The following is a 16,421-nucleotide window of genomic DNA, read 5'->3' on the forward strand; positions in this document are numbered from 1 at the left end:
GGGGGGAAAGGAACTGGCTACCATACTCCATTATCTCCTAGCTAGTTTCTTCATGAGTGATGCCTTATTGGTTTCACTTATGAGGTTCAAACCTGTCTTCGGATAGTTGACTAAACAACAACATCAGGGAGAGACTAAAAACGAAAAACCTATCTGTTGAATCCATTATTAAGAGCTATTCTTCTGACCTATGTTTCCTGATATGTAGGTTCGAAACTTTGGATATCTCTGTAGCTATGACACAGAAATACGCAAAAAAATCTCGCTACACGTTGAACACATGAAATATTCAAATCACATTTAGTAACATTTCAACATTTACATTGTTGCAAAAGTCTAACTTCGTTTGGTGTAAATGTTTATGCATAATGAAAGCACGAAATCATCACAATATGAGAATCTTATGTGCTTTCTTCATGAAATCAATATTCTCACACTGTGCTAATTTCATGAACGTAAAAATCACCGTAATTTTCAATTGTGCTCTCTATGTTTCCTTTGTAAAATGGTCAGAAGTATTAAATAAATGAACAAAGTGAACAGGAAACCCTGAAACCCAGAAAACCACAGCATATCCACGAGGTAGAATCTATAGACAGACCCACGTGTCAACCCCCACCACTCCCTCCACCAGATCGCTTTGGTCATGGGGGAGGAGTCAAAGCAGTAGCAGTGGTATTTGAGGCAGGGTCCACACAACTACCGTTCTAGTCAGCACCCGACATCACCACAGTAACACAGCAAACTCTGCCACAAGGTAAGTAATACGCTTCTGTTGGCATCATTGAATATTATTATGAAACCGACGATGAAATATTCGATTCTCCAGTTCACAAAACAGCAACACACGAATTTTCAAGTGTTGATGACTTAGTTGTCACTTTCACACTTAGCACATCTATAAATGAGTATCACAGCATTTCTGTTGGTTACATGTTCGGACACTTCACTACAACGATATTAATTTTCTTGTCTTTCAAAATGTTTTTCTATTGTATTTTTCTCACTTTATGCGAGGAATAATGAAAGACATTTTCTAATCACGTGCTTTTAAAAAGAAGAAAAGGAAATTAAGAATACAGTATCACAATAACACTAATTCACTTTTAGTAAGGAAATTTCGAGTTCGATCAGAGTTTACTTCACAAAATTAAAAAACGAGATCATACCGGTTCTGTCTTCCATAATCTAATGTAATGTAACATTGATAATAGTTAATCATTATCACTGTTAATTCTGTTATTAAAAATATACTACTATACTATACTATACTATACTATACTATACTATACTATATCTTCCCGTTTTAAGACAACGAAATAAAAGCCATCAAATTTGTCAAAACTTTAGTTTAACAACTCCATATTAAATATAAAGTTTAAGTTCATTCCTGACATCTAAATTACAACAATATTAAAACATACAAAATAAAAGAATAAACATCAATTGTAGAACTTCACCTAAGAGATGTAATACAGTATTTCAAACAAAAAAGAGATAATTCGTACACGTAGAAGAACCTCGTCATGAATAGCATAAAAAATTGTTGATGTTGATTGGGAATAATGCAGTGTAAGCATAAATTCTTCATTATTGTATTTTTTAAATAAAGAACAGAAAAATGTTTAATAAGAAAGAGAGATAAATTTCTGGAAAATAGAAATCTGATGGTCACCATAATGTGCAGCACTGAGTGACGACGAGAAACCAAGCCAATAAAACTTCGAACTGTGAACAACTAGCTTTTTCTTAGATCAAGCAATGAAATCATGAAATCTAAATTTTTTTTAAATTCTCACATGTTAAATTTTTTAATTCCAGATATAAGACAACATATCGGATATTATTATTATTATTATTATTATTATTATTATTATTATTATTTATATGTATATATTTATTTTGCTTAAATGTACTTTATAAATAGCCAAATTATTTGAATTCAATACGGTAAGTTACTTTCCTTGCCCCATAATGATTCGCTGCCTATATTTATACCGTAATGTAAATGGATTAACTGAATTATTTTAATAATATTAGAAATTCCACATGAGAGGTCAGTTAGATCTAGTTTCTTTTAGCATAGTCTTTGAGTGATCTTATTCTTTTTGTACATGTTTCGACGAATGAAGGGAACCTGCAGACCTAAGAATAGGAATGAAAGTAGTACAAAATGCTCATAGGTAAAAGGGACTGACTATCTATACGTAATCAATTGTTATTTTCAATTACTGATTCAATGAAAGAGAAGTAACAAAAACTAATCATTATCTAACGCACAAAGAAGTGAATAATTTACTAATGGAACCTATTTCAAATATCAGACTTTTTACAAGTGAAATCAATATTCAATCACAAGATTATCTGCTCATTTTATTCTCTTAATTTATTCATATTTATGTCTTAGTTTTAAAATTCTTATCATTCTGACTCTAACTTTATTATCATGAAGACAGAGGAGGTAGTAAGACAAACTATCAAAATTAAAGAGAAGTGAATTTTCTACTCTGATATTATAATCGGATGTTTTCTAGGATGGTTAATGTAGCAGCATGCTGGACCCACTTTCTGTTTGCGTTAGTCTTCATGGTGATGGCTGTTCCTTCAGCAGTGCGACCAGATGACGAAGTGGCGTGTGAGACATTACCATCGGAGCTACATCTTATCAAAGGTAAAAAGTGTAAATGTTCAGTTAAGGGGACACCACACTAAAAATGGCAACTTTTTTCCCAATCATTTTTTTCAACCAAATTTTGAGAGCATATTTACTATATGAAGGACTAATAAAATCCAAATTTTGAACTCCCAAATGTTTTTGGCTTTTGATTTCTTTCATTTTTTTTTTCTATTTTCTTTAGAAATATTTTCAAACCCAAGTTTTTAGTAGAAAATCTCAATTTTTAAGCTTCCTTTTTTTTTTTTTTTTACAAGACAGAGAAACATTTCTAGGCATTCATTTTATAAAATATCTCATTTATTCACTTTTTTTAAATTTTGGAAATGTTATTTCTTCTATAATTCATGAAAAAAATATTAATAAAATAAACTAGCAGTATTTCTTACAAAATAGATGCATAGAAACATGCAGCTATCTCATATCCAGATGATTAATATTTGGCATAAAAAGTTGAAAAATAAACTTACGGAAAAATGGATTTGAAAGTAAAATGAATATTTACAGTATGTAACACATTCATTTTTTTCCATTCAAATGGCTTTTAAGGAACCCACAGGTTCACTGCCACTCTCACAAAAGCCTGCCATCGGTCCCTATCCTGTGCAAGATTAATCCAGTCTCTATCATCAAATCCTACCTCCCTCAAATCCATTTTAATATTATCCTCCCATCTACAACTCGGCCTCACCAAAGGTCTTTTTCCCTCTGGTCTCCCAACTAACACTCTATATCCATTTCTGGATTCGGCCATACGTGCTACATGCCCTGCTCATCTCAAACATCTGGATTTAATGTTCCTAGAATTCTAATTATGTCAGGTGAAGAATACAATGCGTGCAGTTCTGAGTTGTGTAACTTTCTCCATTCTCCTGTAACTTCATCCCTTTTAGCTCCCCTTTTTAAAATTCTCCTCCTCTACATTCATCTAGTAACTTCAGGAAGCCAACTTTAGAACAAAAAGTTACTAGATTTGTAATCAGAAGTTTGTAAAATAGAATTCTTTGATGAAAATATTATTCTAACAGCTCTTTAAATGCCACACTCCCTTACAGTCTTAAATTTAAAAAAATAAATTAAACATATTTGTAATCGTACCGTAATTGAACTAAATCCATTTGGGAGTATGAAAATATACATTCTAAAGAAGTCAAATAGCCAGTAAAATTTTTTGGAAAATTTTCATGATTGTCAATGGAGTCTCCCTTTAATGAGGCTCATTCAGCAATGTGATTCCAAAACACAATTTAACTCAAATTTCAACAAGCTTTACAGGATGATTCTCATATAACTTACCTATTATAAAACATTCTATAATATCGTCGATATGGATTACAAGGTAAACAATTTTTTTTTCCGAAATGATAAAAGAGATGTACCAGTAAGTTACGAATACTTTTTTACTTAGTAGTAGCACAGTCTAGTATATACAGCCACGAAGCTCAATACATAGTAAATATGCATCCATATGTACTTTGCGCAGGATCTAGTCCGAGAATAACAGCACCATAAACTCGGGAGCAGGTAGTGGCACTCCAGCGACTAGTTTTCCTCAGCTTTGGCACGGCATTTCGTCTCATTCACCCGGTATTATAATATAGTTCTTTAGCCTAAGTGAGGACAATAGGTTTCCGGGACGTAAATGTTAAACAGGATAATTTGACTCCACAATAATGTAAATAATCCACAGAATAACTACCGGTATTTTTAAAACCGGTACCTATATGAATGTAGAACAACTGATTAATGCAAGACTTATCAATGCGTACATGTTCCAAGTATTTTTGCAAATTAAAAAGTTCTGCAACATTATTTGGATAACATATTGTTCATAATGTACAAAGGTGTTTAAATATATACACAGGCAATATCAAAATCAACATATTGAAGAACTTTATACACAAAGAATTTTTTTTTTTTTTTTCCATTTCACAGAGGAATTTGATGATCTTGGACGCCTACAACGAACCTGCAACAGTGATGTTAGCGTTAATAAGTGTGAAGGAGCATGCACTTCTCAAGTCCAGCCTAGTGTAATCACTCCAACAGGATTCTTAAAGGTAACCGGTAACCAACGTAAATATTATATGACATTAATTTTATTGTTTAGTTATTTGAACAAATAATAACTACTTCATTGTGTTAACATCATACCTGATTGACTAGTTTCGATGTTGTTTGCGTCATCCTCTAAATCCTGATGATGCAAACAACATTGAAACTAGTAATTTGGGTAACATAAGACCAAAATTTATAATATTAACACAGTGAAGTAGTTATTATTTTGTTCAACTAACTACACGTAAGTTCATCAGTGATTAATTTTATTTTATATTACCAATCTAAGTACCGGTACCTAAAACTGGCATAGCTCAGGCAAAAGGCGCATTTGCCTGTTGATCCAGACCTGCATTAGGAAGTGCAGGCAATCACCTGGTGAATCCCCGACCTCAACTCACCAAATACCATTTCACTATTACCATTTCCATCGATGTTAAATAATCTAGCAGTTGATAAAGCTTATTTAAATAACCGTCATACCAATCTACACCAATTATATTGTTTCACTATAAAATTATTCTAAATTTCCATGTTATGTACCTATCTGTTCCCCAATAAATGTTTTTTTTTTAACCAATGTCTCGAGAAAGAAAATAAACTGCTCAGAGGCCACAATAATGACTAGTTTAAAGTATGAAAGTAATTTCACTATTGATGTGAGGCAACGGTTTCTGAATACAACTTAGAATGAAGTTAATTTTGTTCAGTTACGCTACAAATGTTTCGTATCTAAGAATGCATACACAAATTAATAAGGAATTACACAAATATTTGAGTTCTAAGTTCTAAAAGGCTACACTTCGATTATCTTGTCTCCAACAAAAGAAGCAAATGAACATAAGTATGCCATTTTTGCTCTGAAGTAACTAGCATAATAGCCTTCGGAAGTGTAGTTTACCAGCCGCAATTACAGGATATCCCTGTGGAGTAACGGTTAGAGTGTCTGGCCGCGAAACCAGGTGGCCCGGGTTCGATTCCCGGTCGGGGCAAGTTACCTGATTGAGGTTTTTTCGGGGTTTTCCCTCAACCCAATATGAGCAAATGCTGGGTAATATTCGGTGCTGGACCCCAGACTCATTTCACCAGCATTATCACCTTCATCTCATTCAGACGCTAAATAACTTAAGCTGTTGATAAAGCATCGTAAAATTACCTACTAACCAACCTTACAGGATATCGAGGAGAAAATACTCCATTTTTATTTTGGTCCACTGTAAAATATTAATTTTTGCACCATTTGTATTGTATTTTTGGTCAAGGGGAAATACTCGTCTTTTATTCACAGACCTGTAGTACCATACAATTTTTGGTACAGGGAAAATACTCGTCTTTAACGCAAAAAAAAAGGCCTAATGATCGCCTTGGACTGTACATTTTGTTCTATGCCTGGTGATAGTAAACGAAGTTTTAACAACAAAAACATACATTACAATTCCTACGTAAACCTACTTATTCGTAAATTCAGGGTACAGTATACTTTGAATGTTTCTTACTTTTAGTTTCTCATTTAAGATAATTTTGAAAGAAATATTCTCTCTTCCTCAAAACTATGACCTCTATTGAAAGTTTTCATATCGTAATTGAAGTATAGCCTAAGTTTCATATTAAAAGTAAGGGAAGTAAATAGCTACCGGTATTGCATTATATGATTATGAGTATATAAACAAAGTGTACGTCATGATACGAACAGACAGCTTTGTACAGTCTATTTCCTAAAATCCCATGTATAGAATTCTACTATGGTGCACAAAATATAGCGAAAGTTTAAAGTTTTGTAATCAAGAATTCTTAATGGACACTTTTCTTTGTATGTCATGAGTACAGTAAGTAAATTTTGGATTTTGGAATGTTAACAGGTTTTCATGATTTGCAGGAATGTTACTGCTGCCGTGAAAGTTTCCTGAGAGAGCGCACCATCTCACTGACTCACTGCTACGATCCAGATGGAATAAGGCTCACACAGGAAGGACAGGCCTCGATGGAGGTTAAGATTAGAGAGCCAGCTGACTGTAAATGCTTCAAATGTGGTGACTTCTCACGTTAAGCAAACGACTGACAGAAACTAATTGCTTACTAAGACTATTACGATGTGTAGGGCAACAACAATGAGAAGAAGATGAGCCAGTAAGACTGTCTGTTATTAAAGCACCGGGTATATAATATCAAATGATGCTCTCCCCATTTCTTCTATGTTTGACTTCTTGATATACCTCTCCACTAGGCATTCACAACTGTATCAAATTCTTTACCATAATGTTTATCACCACTTATATGAAGCTTCTTTATAGTGAAAAATGTCTTGTAAAGGATCAAGCTTCGATTCTGATTATAAAAATAAATATAATTTTGACTTGTTAAATTGTTTTACCATGTGTCATTCCTTACTATGTTAAGAACATCAAATATTTCCTTTCACTTTTTTTCATAGTACCCGTACCTATGTATATTTCAACAAAGGATTGATACATTTTATGTAAAAAAATTGAATTATCAGAGAAAAGAAAATGTTAACTAAATATTATTCAAATACAACTGGTAAAAAGTAACCCTTCACTACATATACTGTCTACTAATATTTTATTCCATCTACCATTATTCTGAATCCTGCACATGTTATGTAAATGAATGAAGATGAAGTACTGCGCCAGAAAACAGTATAATCCAAAGAAGGTCAAGAACTAACAGACATTAATTAATACATTATCCTTATATTTCAGAAGAGTAGGTACATATTTGCACATAGATGCAATGGAATAACAGGCTATTTTCAAATCCGTAGCTATGGTATATCTATAAAGGTAAAAAGGTATCCCCGTAACATGCCATGAAGGCACTTGGGGGGCATGGAGGTAGAGCCCCATGCTTTCCATGACCTCGGCACTAGTATGAGGTGGTGTGGTCGGCACCACGCTCTGACCGCCTTTTACCCCCGGGAAAGACCCGGTACTCAATTTTATAGGAGGCTGAGTGAACCTCGGGGCCGTTCTGAAAGTTTGGCAACGAGAAAAAATCCTGTCACCACCTGGGATCGAACCTCGGACCTTCCAGTATACTAATAATAAATCTGTAGCCGAAATTTTTCTGGTAATTTTCGATTTTTCAAAAATAATTGGTCCTAACATATATAACTAACTACCCTGAAACCGAAAATCACATTTTTGAAATTTTTGTTTGTATGTACAGTATATCTGTCTGTCTGGATGTATGTTACCTTTTCACGCGATAATGGCTGAACCGATTTATATGAAAATTGGAATATACATTAAGTTCGCTGTAACTTAGATTTTAGGCTATATGACATTCAAAATACATTATTTAAAAGGGGAGTTATAAGGGGGCCTGAATTTAAATAAATCGAAATATCTCGCTTATTATTGATTATTGTGAAATATGTTACATAACAAAAGTTTCTTTAAAAATGATTTCCGATAAGTTTTATTCCTTGCAAAATTTTGATAGGACTGATATTTAATGAAATAAATGAGTTTTAAAATTAAAATACAATGCCATCTAAGGCAGTGTAATGAAATGAAAACAAATGACTACGGTACGTCTATAAGGAGCCTTGGACAACAACAATCGAAAGCTATGAAACATAGCCTACAGAGAATGTTTCTGTGTTTGTATGAAGTAATATCGAAAGCTAACCGATTTGTATAATTAATTATTATTTCACCATTGGAAAGTGTAGTTTCTCTAGATGGACATAATGCTATAATGTTATTGCAGTAACTTCTGAGTGCTCTCTGGACCAAAATGACCGCATTTGAATTATTTAAATACAATTTAAACTTACTTACTTACTTACAAATGGCTTTTAAGGAACCCGAAGATTCATTGCCGCCCTCACATAAGCCCGCCAGCGGTCCCTATCCTGTGCAAGATTAATCCAGTCTCTATCATCATACCCCACCTCCCTCAAATCCATTTTAATATTATCCTCCCATCTACGTATCGGCCTCCCTAAAGGTCTTTTTCCCTCCAGTCTCTCAACTAACACTCTATATGCATTTCTGGATTCGCCCATACGTGCTACATGCCCTGCCCATCTCAAACGTCTGGATTTTAAGTTCCTAATTATGTCAGGTGAAGAATACAATGCGTGCAGTTCTGTGTTGTGTAACTTTCTCCATTCTCCTGTAACTTCATCCCGCTTAGCCCCAAATATTTTCCTAAGCACCTTATTCTCAAACATCCTTAACATATTAAACGATTTATCCTTCTATCAAACACGAATGTTCCCTGGATCAAACGCCCTATTTTAATTATGTAATTACTTTATATTTATTTCTAACAGGTTCAGCGGAGCGCACGGGTATGGCTAGTGTTTAATAAATTTTAATACTATAGAATTAAAACAGTAATAGTAATTTATTCACCAAAAAGATTTTTACAAATCATGGCTTCGTCAATCTTATTTCTAGATCTTAATCTAATTTCCGATTATAGGGCTACAGATTAAACAGAAATGTGTGCAAACAAAATTAAAAATAACCTTACAAATTATAAAGCAGTAAAATATATGGAAAATCCTTCCCAATAAAGGATTGTCAGTTTAAAAATATATAGAAATTATTAGTGCGAGCTATGATACCAGTAATGTTTTAATATTTTGTTTATAAGCTATAAAAATTGAAATAAACTAGTTACCGTCACGTTGACATTTACAGTTCTTTTGACGTCGGTGCAATTTTGTTTAATGTATTCTGCCACTGGAAATTAAAATTAATTAAACTGCATGGTAATGTAAAGTTGAAAGAATGAAATATACAATAAATATTGCTGGCAGCTCTAACAAAAATATCGTTAAATTGGATTTCCAGTTTTTATCTTTCTAACATTGTTACGAAGGACATTTTAAAAATCTATTGCTATTTTCCCCAATATGTTGTTTTCTAATGCCAGGCGTTTGACAATAAAGTCATTTGACCTCTTGCACTCCAATATTTTTCAAAGATATTATCATAACCAGCTACTGAAGCACAGATTTTGAGGTGTTCCGAATCCATTTCTTGGTTTGAGTTGCACAATGGGCAATTAGGGGACGGATATATTCCAATTCTATGCAGGTATTTGGCCAAACAATCATGGCCTGTTGCCAATCTAAATGCAGCTACAGACGATTTTCGTGGTAAATCGGGAATTAACTGTGGATTTTGATGCAGAGAGTTCCATTTTTTCCCTTGAGATTGTGTTATCAAATTTTATTTGTTGAAGTCTAAGTATGTAGATTTCCCCCAATATAGTATGCAATATTAAGATAGTAATACAATGTCCGTGTTCTCAGCTCTGTCATTACGCCTGAATCTTACAAAAGTCTATTCACTTGTGAAACATATTCTGAAACAAAGCAGTCTGCACATTAACACAATAAATTCTTTTTAACACCCACGGCTGTCCAATGAATCTATTAAAAAAAAACACATTCATGCAATATAAATACCTTAACCATCCTACCACATCACACCACCTATCAATGCAATACAGTGAAACCTCTCCTTACGGACACCCCCAAGATACGGACACTCCTCATATATGGACAGATTTTTATGTCCCAACTGAAATAATATAGAAATAATGATAAATTTAACTCTCGTTTACGAACACTCTCAGACACGGACATGGACAGCTTGCTTTACCTCCTGACTCTGGACAGAACTTGGATTTCAAGACCTAATATATTACAAAAATGGAGAATTTAGTTTTGAGAACTGTACAGAAATTATTTAACATGAAAGAAGACAAGAAGGGTCTCGTAGGCTACCACTAGCCCACCCGGCTACCCCTTGTTATAAGCTGAAAGAGGGTGGATAAACAAAATCATAAAATTTAACCTGTCTGATGGGTCCAAGTTTCCGCGATCATGAAATTGTAGTCCACATATGATTGGGTTAGTAGGATTATTCTCTTCACGTCAATCAGTTGTAGGCTACTGTTTCGAGAGACATGGAACCTGAACGTAAAGGTTAAGTTGAAAACTGTAAATTACAGTACTGCATAACTGCAGACCTAGACTAAAATTGCATGGCACAGTACTGTATTTTCCTTTTTCGGTCTTATCTACAGTATAGTTCAAAGTTGCAAAGAATTTACTGTAGTACAGTAGACATTTTTTAGAATTAAACTACAGTAATACACTTCATTTAAAGAGTGAAGGGATACATAATGCATATTATAAATTTACTGTTAGATTGGGGAGCCTCCCTCCCAATAAAGGACACCTCCCAGATGGGGACAGATTGTTACGTCCCTTCCATGTCCGTAAATGAGAGGTTTCACTGTAAACATAAAAAGATCTGATAAATGCCTACTTTTCATAATACGACACTTTCCTTCAATGTTTCCAGTGCGACAAATACCTATGCTTAAAAACAAATGTTTTGAACTTTGAAACTACCTCTGTTAACAAATCATAGGAAGGTAAAACCACAACTTCGGAGCAGAAAAGTACTCGAAGGTTGTCAGTATAACTCGGTGTTTTAAAAGATACAATACATTGCTACATTAAGATGCTTATAAAATCATATAGAAGTTGTAGATCTGTACCTCATGAAGACACCTGAAGAGGCTCAACGTAGAGTGGATATGTCATCAGCTTGTTGCTAATCCCATGGATGACAGATCTATCAGGAGAATTGTCACATATGATGAAAAATGGGTATATTACCGCAATCCTGACACTTTAAAACAGTGGCTCAACCTCCGTCAGTCTGCCAAAGTCATCGTTAAATAAAATCGGTTCGGTCCCAAAATTACGTAATGTATTTGGTGGAATTTTGAAGGTAGTTTGTTCCAAACGAATGTGCAGTCGATGTGAATCTTTATTCTCAACAGCTGGAACGAGTTCATGAAGTTTTGGGAGAGAGGTTTTCGGCATTATTTAATTGAAATAGAATTATCTTGCAGCAGGACAATGTGAGATTCTGAACCAACGAACAGGGCTTATGTCCTTAAATAAATAAATAATAAATAAAACAACCATGGAAAAAATCGAACTGGTATCACGCCTGGTAAATAGCCTTGATCTTGCGCCTTCGGATTACCATCTGTTTCGATCCATGATCCACTTCCTAAATTAAATAAATTTCCAAAATTTAGAAGCCATTAAAATGGGTATCACTGAATTCTTCTCATCAAAAACCAGGAGCTGGTACCAACACGGGTGTAACAAATCTCCACTGAAAGGTGGCTCAAGACCATGGAATCTAACGGCGTTTACTTTGAAGATTCGATTAATTTCTTGTCACAACGAACTCCAACTAAAATTTTGCTCCAAAACCAACATTATTTCTGAGACACTACCGGTCTCTGTATTTGTAATACTGGTACCAGTACACGAATATACTGAAAGCACACTTGTCATGGTGCTTGGAATGTGGAATAGTGTGCTAGTATACAGATACATATTTTACAAAACAAAAACTTATTTTATGTCATATTAAATGAAACTGAAAATAATTTAACAATAATTCATTTCACTTCCTAGTTTGTTAAGACCTGGAATGGCAATTATTGTAAAATATTGAAAATTGTAAAAATCTGATACCATTGTCCTCTTTTCAGATACTTATTTTTTGTTTAGTTCTGTAACAATTCACTATTACATTTTGTACCTTTCGGAAATGTTCAATTTGTCAAACATGATAAAATCTACCACTGTATTTGTATATTAGTGTTGCCGTAATAAATACTCATAGAATTCACTAACATAATATTTGTTGTCATCATGTAATTCATCTCAAATGAAGACTAGTAAGTGTTAAAATATTAAAATTATATTTCACTAATGCAGATTGCATTATGCAAAGACTTTGTGAAAACTAAGAACATACAGTTACTTAGTGTAATGATAAGTTACTGTGAACTAACCTATTGTTTGGTTAAAGCCCAGATCACATATAACAGATTGATCACTCTTATGGGCTTTGAAGGCAACCACTTTTATCAATTTCATTATGCTGCCATCTAGTGACAGTAGAAGAAGTCACGTTATAATTTCCATTTGAATTGCATGGAGCTACTGTACTTCCATCTAGCGGTCATTACTAATCAACAGTGGCAATACTAGTGGTTGTTCTCTTCTACATGTTACCATTTTTAACATATATATGTGACCAGGGGTTAAAGCTATACTTTTACTTAACCCAAAAACGTACACCCTTATCGGTAACTCTTCCTCTACCATGCATGCCTCCTCCCAGAAGCAAAGAGCTGAGCTATGAACAACATATCAGTTGAATTTTTTTTCTTTTTTTGTTGTAATTATTTCCGTTACTGGTATATCAGAGAATGGTTACTGTCGTTACTATAACTCATACCTTATACAAAGTATTCTTGAGTCATTTTACAACACGAGTACCTACCATTATTTTCTAGGTCCTTTGCAGTTATAAACTGAGTTCAAAATAGAATTTTAGCCTTTTTTTCATCAAATCATCTACAAAAACAAAGTAGGGCGTATACCAATAAGGTATATGCTACGTTCATGAATGTCAATTTCTAATAATGTTAATTATCAAAATGTAACAGTTTTTAGTAATAATTTAACGAAACGCTTGTTATCATACCTACTTCAATAAAAGTAGTCAGTAACAACAGGGAAAGTCTTACAAGCCAATATCTCTTAAATGGATCAATAAAACTAAATGCTAATTTTTCCAAACTTTTCAATGGAAAGGGACATTCCATAAAATGACATTGGAAACTTTCCAGTTGTCCTTTCCTGGACCATTGGGGAGGAACTTCACAATTTCAGGTAAAACGATGCTATAAATTTAGGACCTTCTGATTCCCCCCTCCCCCACACTCCAAAAAGTTAAGCAACTTTCATCTAAAACATTTTTCCTCTAGAATAAGAATCTTAAGGTGTAATGGGAATTTGAAATTTCGAATGCCCACATGAAGTGTTACAAGGCACTATCTCTTAAATGAACCAATAAAATTAAATGTTGACTTTTTCAAACTATAACAGAACAGGCTTTCCAGAAAATGGCATTGACAGCTTTGCAGTTTAGAAAAATAACCAACAAAATGTGAGGGAGAGAGGAAAGACTTCAAAGGCAATGGTGGAAAATTTAGGTTTCGACATCACTTTTAGGTCAAATACAGTAAAATTAAAATATTTCATCCCTTCGATAAAGGCAAGATTTAGGCTGTGAAGTCACTTCTAAGTCCAATAAAAGTCATATACTTTGATCCACTGTATATGAAACGTACAGAAGTTTTAAAATGTTTAAATTTAATAACAAGGAATAAAATAGATCGAAATCTAAAGGTTCGGGGCCCTTCATTATGAGTGAGTACTGGCTGCTCAGCAAATAAGCATAGCTGTGACTTTTCACAAAATAAATATATACCATAGAAGAAAATTACTTTTTGTTTTCTCTATGACTGCTATTTTTTACAGACTGTTTTACTGGTATCATATACTATGAAAATATAGATGTTCCACCATATGTATTTGCGTCAGTATTTTGGTGTGAATCATGTTAGGTATTCGTTTAACTAACGAATGTTTATATATTATGATACATAGGCTTCTCCATAAAAACGAAATCATTTATAAAGTGAAGGATATGATTCATAATAGTAATTTATGATACAAGTTCGTGAAGTGGGTAGTATTTTGACAGGAAAGTAGGTTTGAGAAACGAGGCACACACACTTTGCTTATTTCACGCACTGGTGTTATTACTTCATGCATACCTAAGAAACTAGTTCGATTAATTAAAATGTGTCTCAGTGAAACATACAGCAGAGTCCGTATAGGTCAGTTTCTATCTGATGCTTTTCCAATTCACTGCGGGCTAAAGCAGGGAGATGCACTATCACCTTTACTTTTTAACTTCGCTTTAGAATATGCCATTAGGAAAGTTCAGGATAACAGGCAGGGTTTGGAATTGAACGGGTAACATCAGCTTCTTGTCTATGCGGATGACGTGAATATGTTAGGAGAAAATACACAAACGATTAGGGAAAACACGGAAATTTTACTTGAAGCAAGTAGAGCGATCGGTTTGGAAGTAAATCCCGAAAAGACAAAGTATATGATTATGTCTCGTGACCAGAATATTGTACGAAATGGAAATATAAAAATTGGAGATTTATCCTTCGAAGAGGTGAAAAAATTCAAATATCTTGGAGCAACAGTAACAAATATAAATGACACTCGGGAGGAAATGAAACGCAGAATAAATATGGGAAATGCGTGTTATTATTCGGTTGAGAAGCTCTTATCATCCAGTCTGCTGTCCAAAAATCTGAAAGTTAGAATTTATAAAACAGTTATATTACCGGTTCTTCTGTATGGTTGTGAAACTTGGACTCTCACTCTGAGAGAGGAACATAGGTTCAGGGTGTTTGAGAATAAGGTGCTAAGGAAAATATTTGGGGCTAAGCGGGATGAAGTTTCAGGAGAATGGAGAAAGTTACACAACACAGAACTGCACGCATTGTATTCTTCACCTGACATAATTAGGAACATTAAATCCAGACGTTTGAGATGGGCAGGGCATGTAGCACGTATGGGCGAATCCAGAAATGCATATAGAGTGTTAGTTGGGAGACCAGAGGGAAAAAGACCTTTAGGGAGGCCGAGACGTAGATGGGAGGATAATATTAAAATGGATTTGAGGGAGGTGGGGTATGATGATAGAGACTGGATTAATCTTGCACAGGATAGGGACCGCTGGTGGGCTTATGTGAGGGTGGCAATGAACCTTCAGGTTCCTTAAAAGCCATTTGTAAGTAAGTAAGTATACCTAAGCATACTATGCTCACTTCACGCACTGGTGTTGAAAAGACTCACTTCACACAATATCGTAGAAAAAATAAATTTATTAATTTAGTATGCTTTACAATAACATAATTTAGACATTAATGAATTAGAGCGACAATGGTAAGCTCTTTTAATAAGATGGACTGAGGAAGACTTGATGGCATTTGAACGTGACATTATGAGAGATCAGTGCTAAAAGAATTTTAGGACTAATATTTTTTGTATGCAACAAGAGTATAAACCTAGCTCAGTAGGCCATATTTTAATGAATTAGCAAATTAAGAAAAGCTAATTATATTATCAGAAGGAAAATGCAATCGCACACATTGGCAGTTATTCCATGTACTGGAATACACTATGTGCTTCATGATCGGATAAGTCATAACTTATGACCACTGAGATACATCAATCTTGGATTATTTTTATCTGTGAAGAGATTTTGAAGGCAAATAAACCCTCGGACACTGCAGGATCTGGAAAATAATATTTTACAAACAATCAGACTAGTTTTATGTGATGAGTTGAAGCATGTCTCAGAATTCTTTCAACAGATGTGCGACACATAGCTTACATTATAAATAATATAGTACCGGTAAGTTCAAAATTTAATGAAATTATATTGCTCTGCCAGTTGGGCTACTCATCGACTTATTTTGTTACTATAAACTGAATATTTACTTATTGGCATCACTAAGGTTTCACATGTAACTATATTGGTAACAATTTTCTATGAAAAATTTCATATCTTAAAAATTAAATGAAAAACTGTGAAAACTTTTTATACATTTATGTACTGTACTATATTGCACTACTAGCCAGAAACAGTAAATTTTATTTTAACATAATTCCTCTAAACAGAGGCTGCCTGAGAGACAAAGTATACTAGATAATTTTAATGTACAATTAATA

The 16,421-nt window shown here is 33.9% G+C and overlaps 1 protein-coding gene across 1 annotated transcript in view; it reads left to right on the forward strand.

The window, feature by feature from the left end:
- Nucleotides 1-634: 634 nt before the first annotated feature.
- LOC138712460 (partner of bursicon-like) overlaps nt 635-16,421 on the forward strand; it is a 31,402-nt gene continuing 15,615 nt past the window's right edge. Inside the window, exons 1-4 of the mRNA XM_069844290.1 lie at nt 635-757; nt 2,535-2,671; nt 4,610-4,734; nt 6,609-6,762. Coding sequence (XP_069700391.1) covers nt 2,536-2,671; nt 4,610-4,734; nt 6,609-6,762 — 415 coding nt within the window. The 5' untranslated portion in view covers nt 635-757; nt 2,535. The remainder of the gene's footprint in view (nt 758-2,534; nt 2,672-4,609; nt 4,735-6,608; nt 6,763-16,421) is intronic.

Source organism: Periplaneta americana, chromosome 13, assembly GCF_040183065.1.
Source record: "Periplaneta americana isolate PAMFEO1 chromosome 13, P.americana_PAMFEO1_priV1, whole genome shotgun sequence".
In the NCBI taxonomy this organism is placed as follows: domain Eukaryota; kingdom Metazoa; phylum Arthropoda; class Insecta; order Blattodea; family Blattidae; genus Periplaneta; species Periplaneta americana.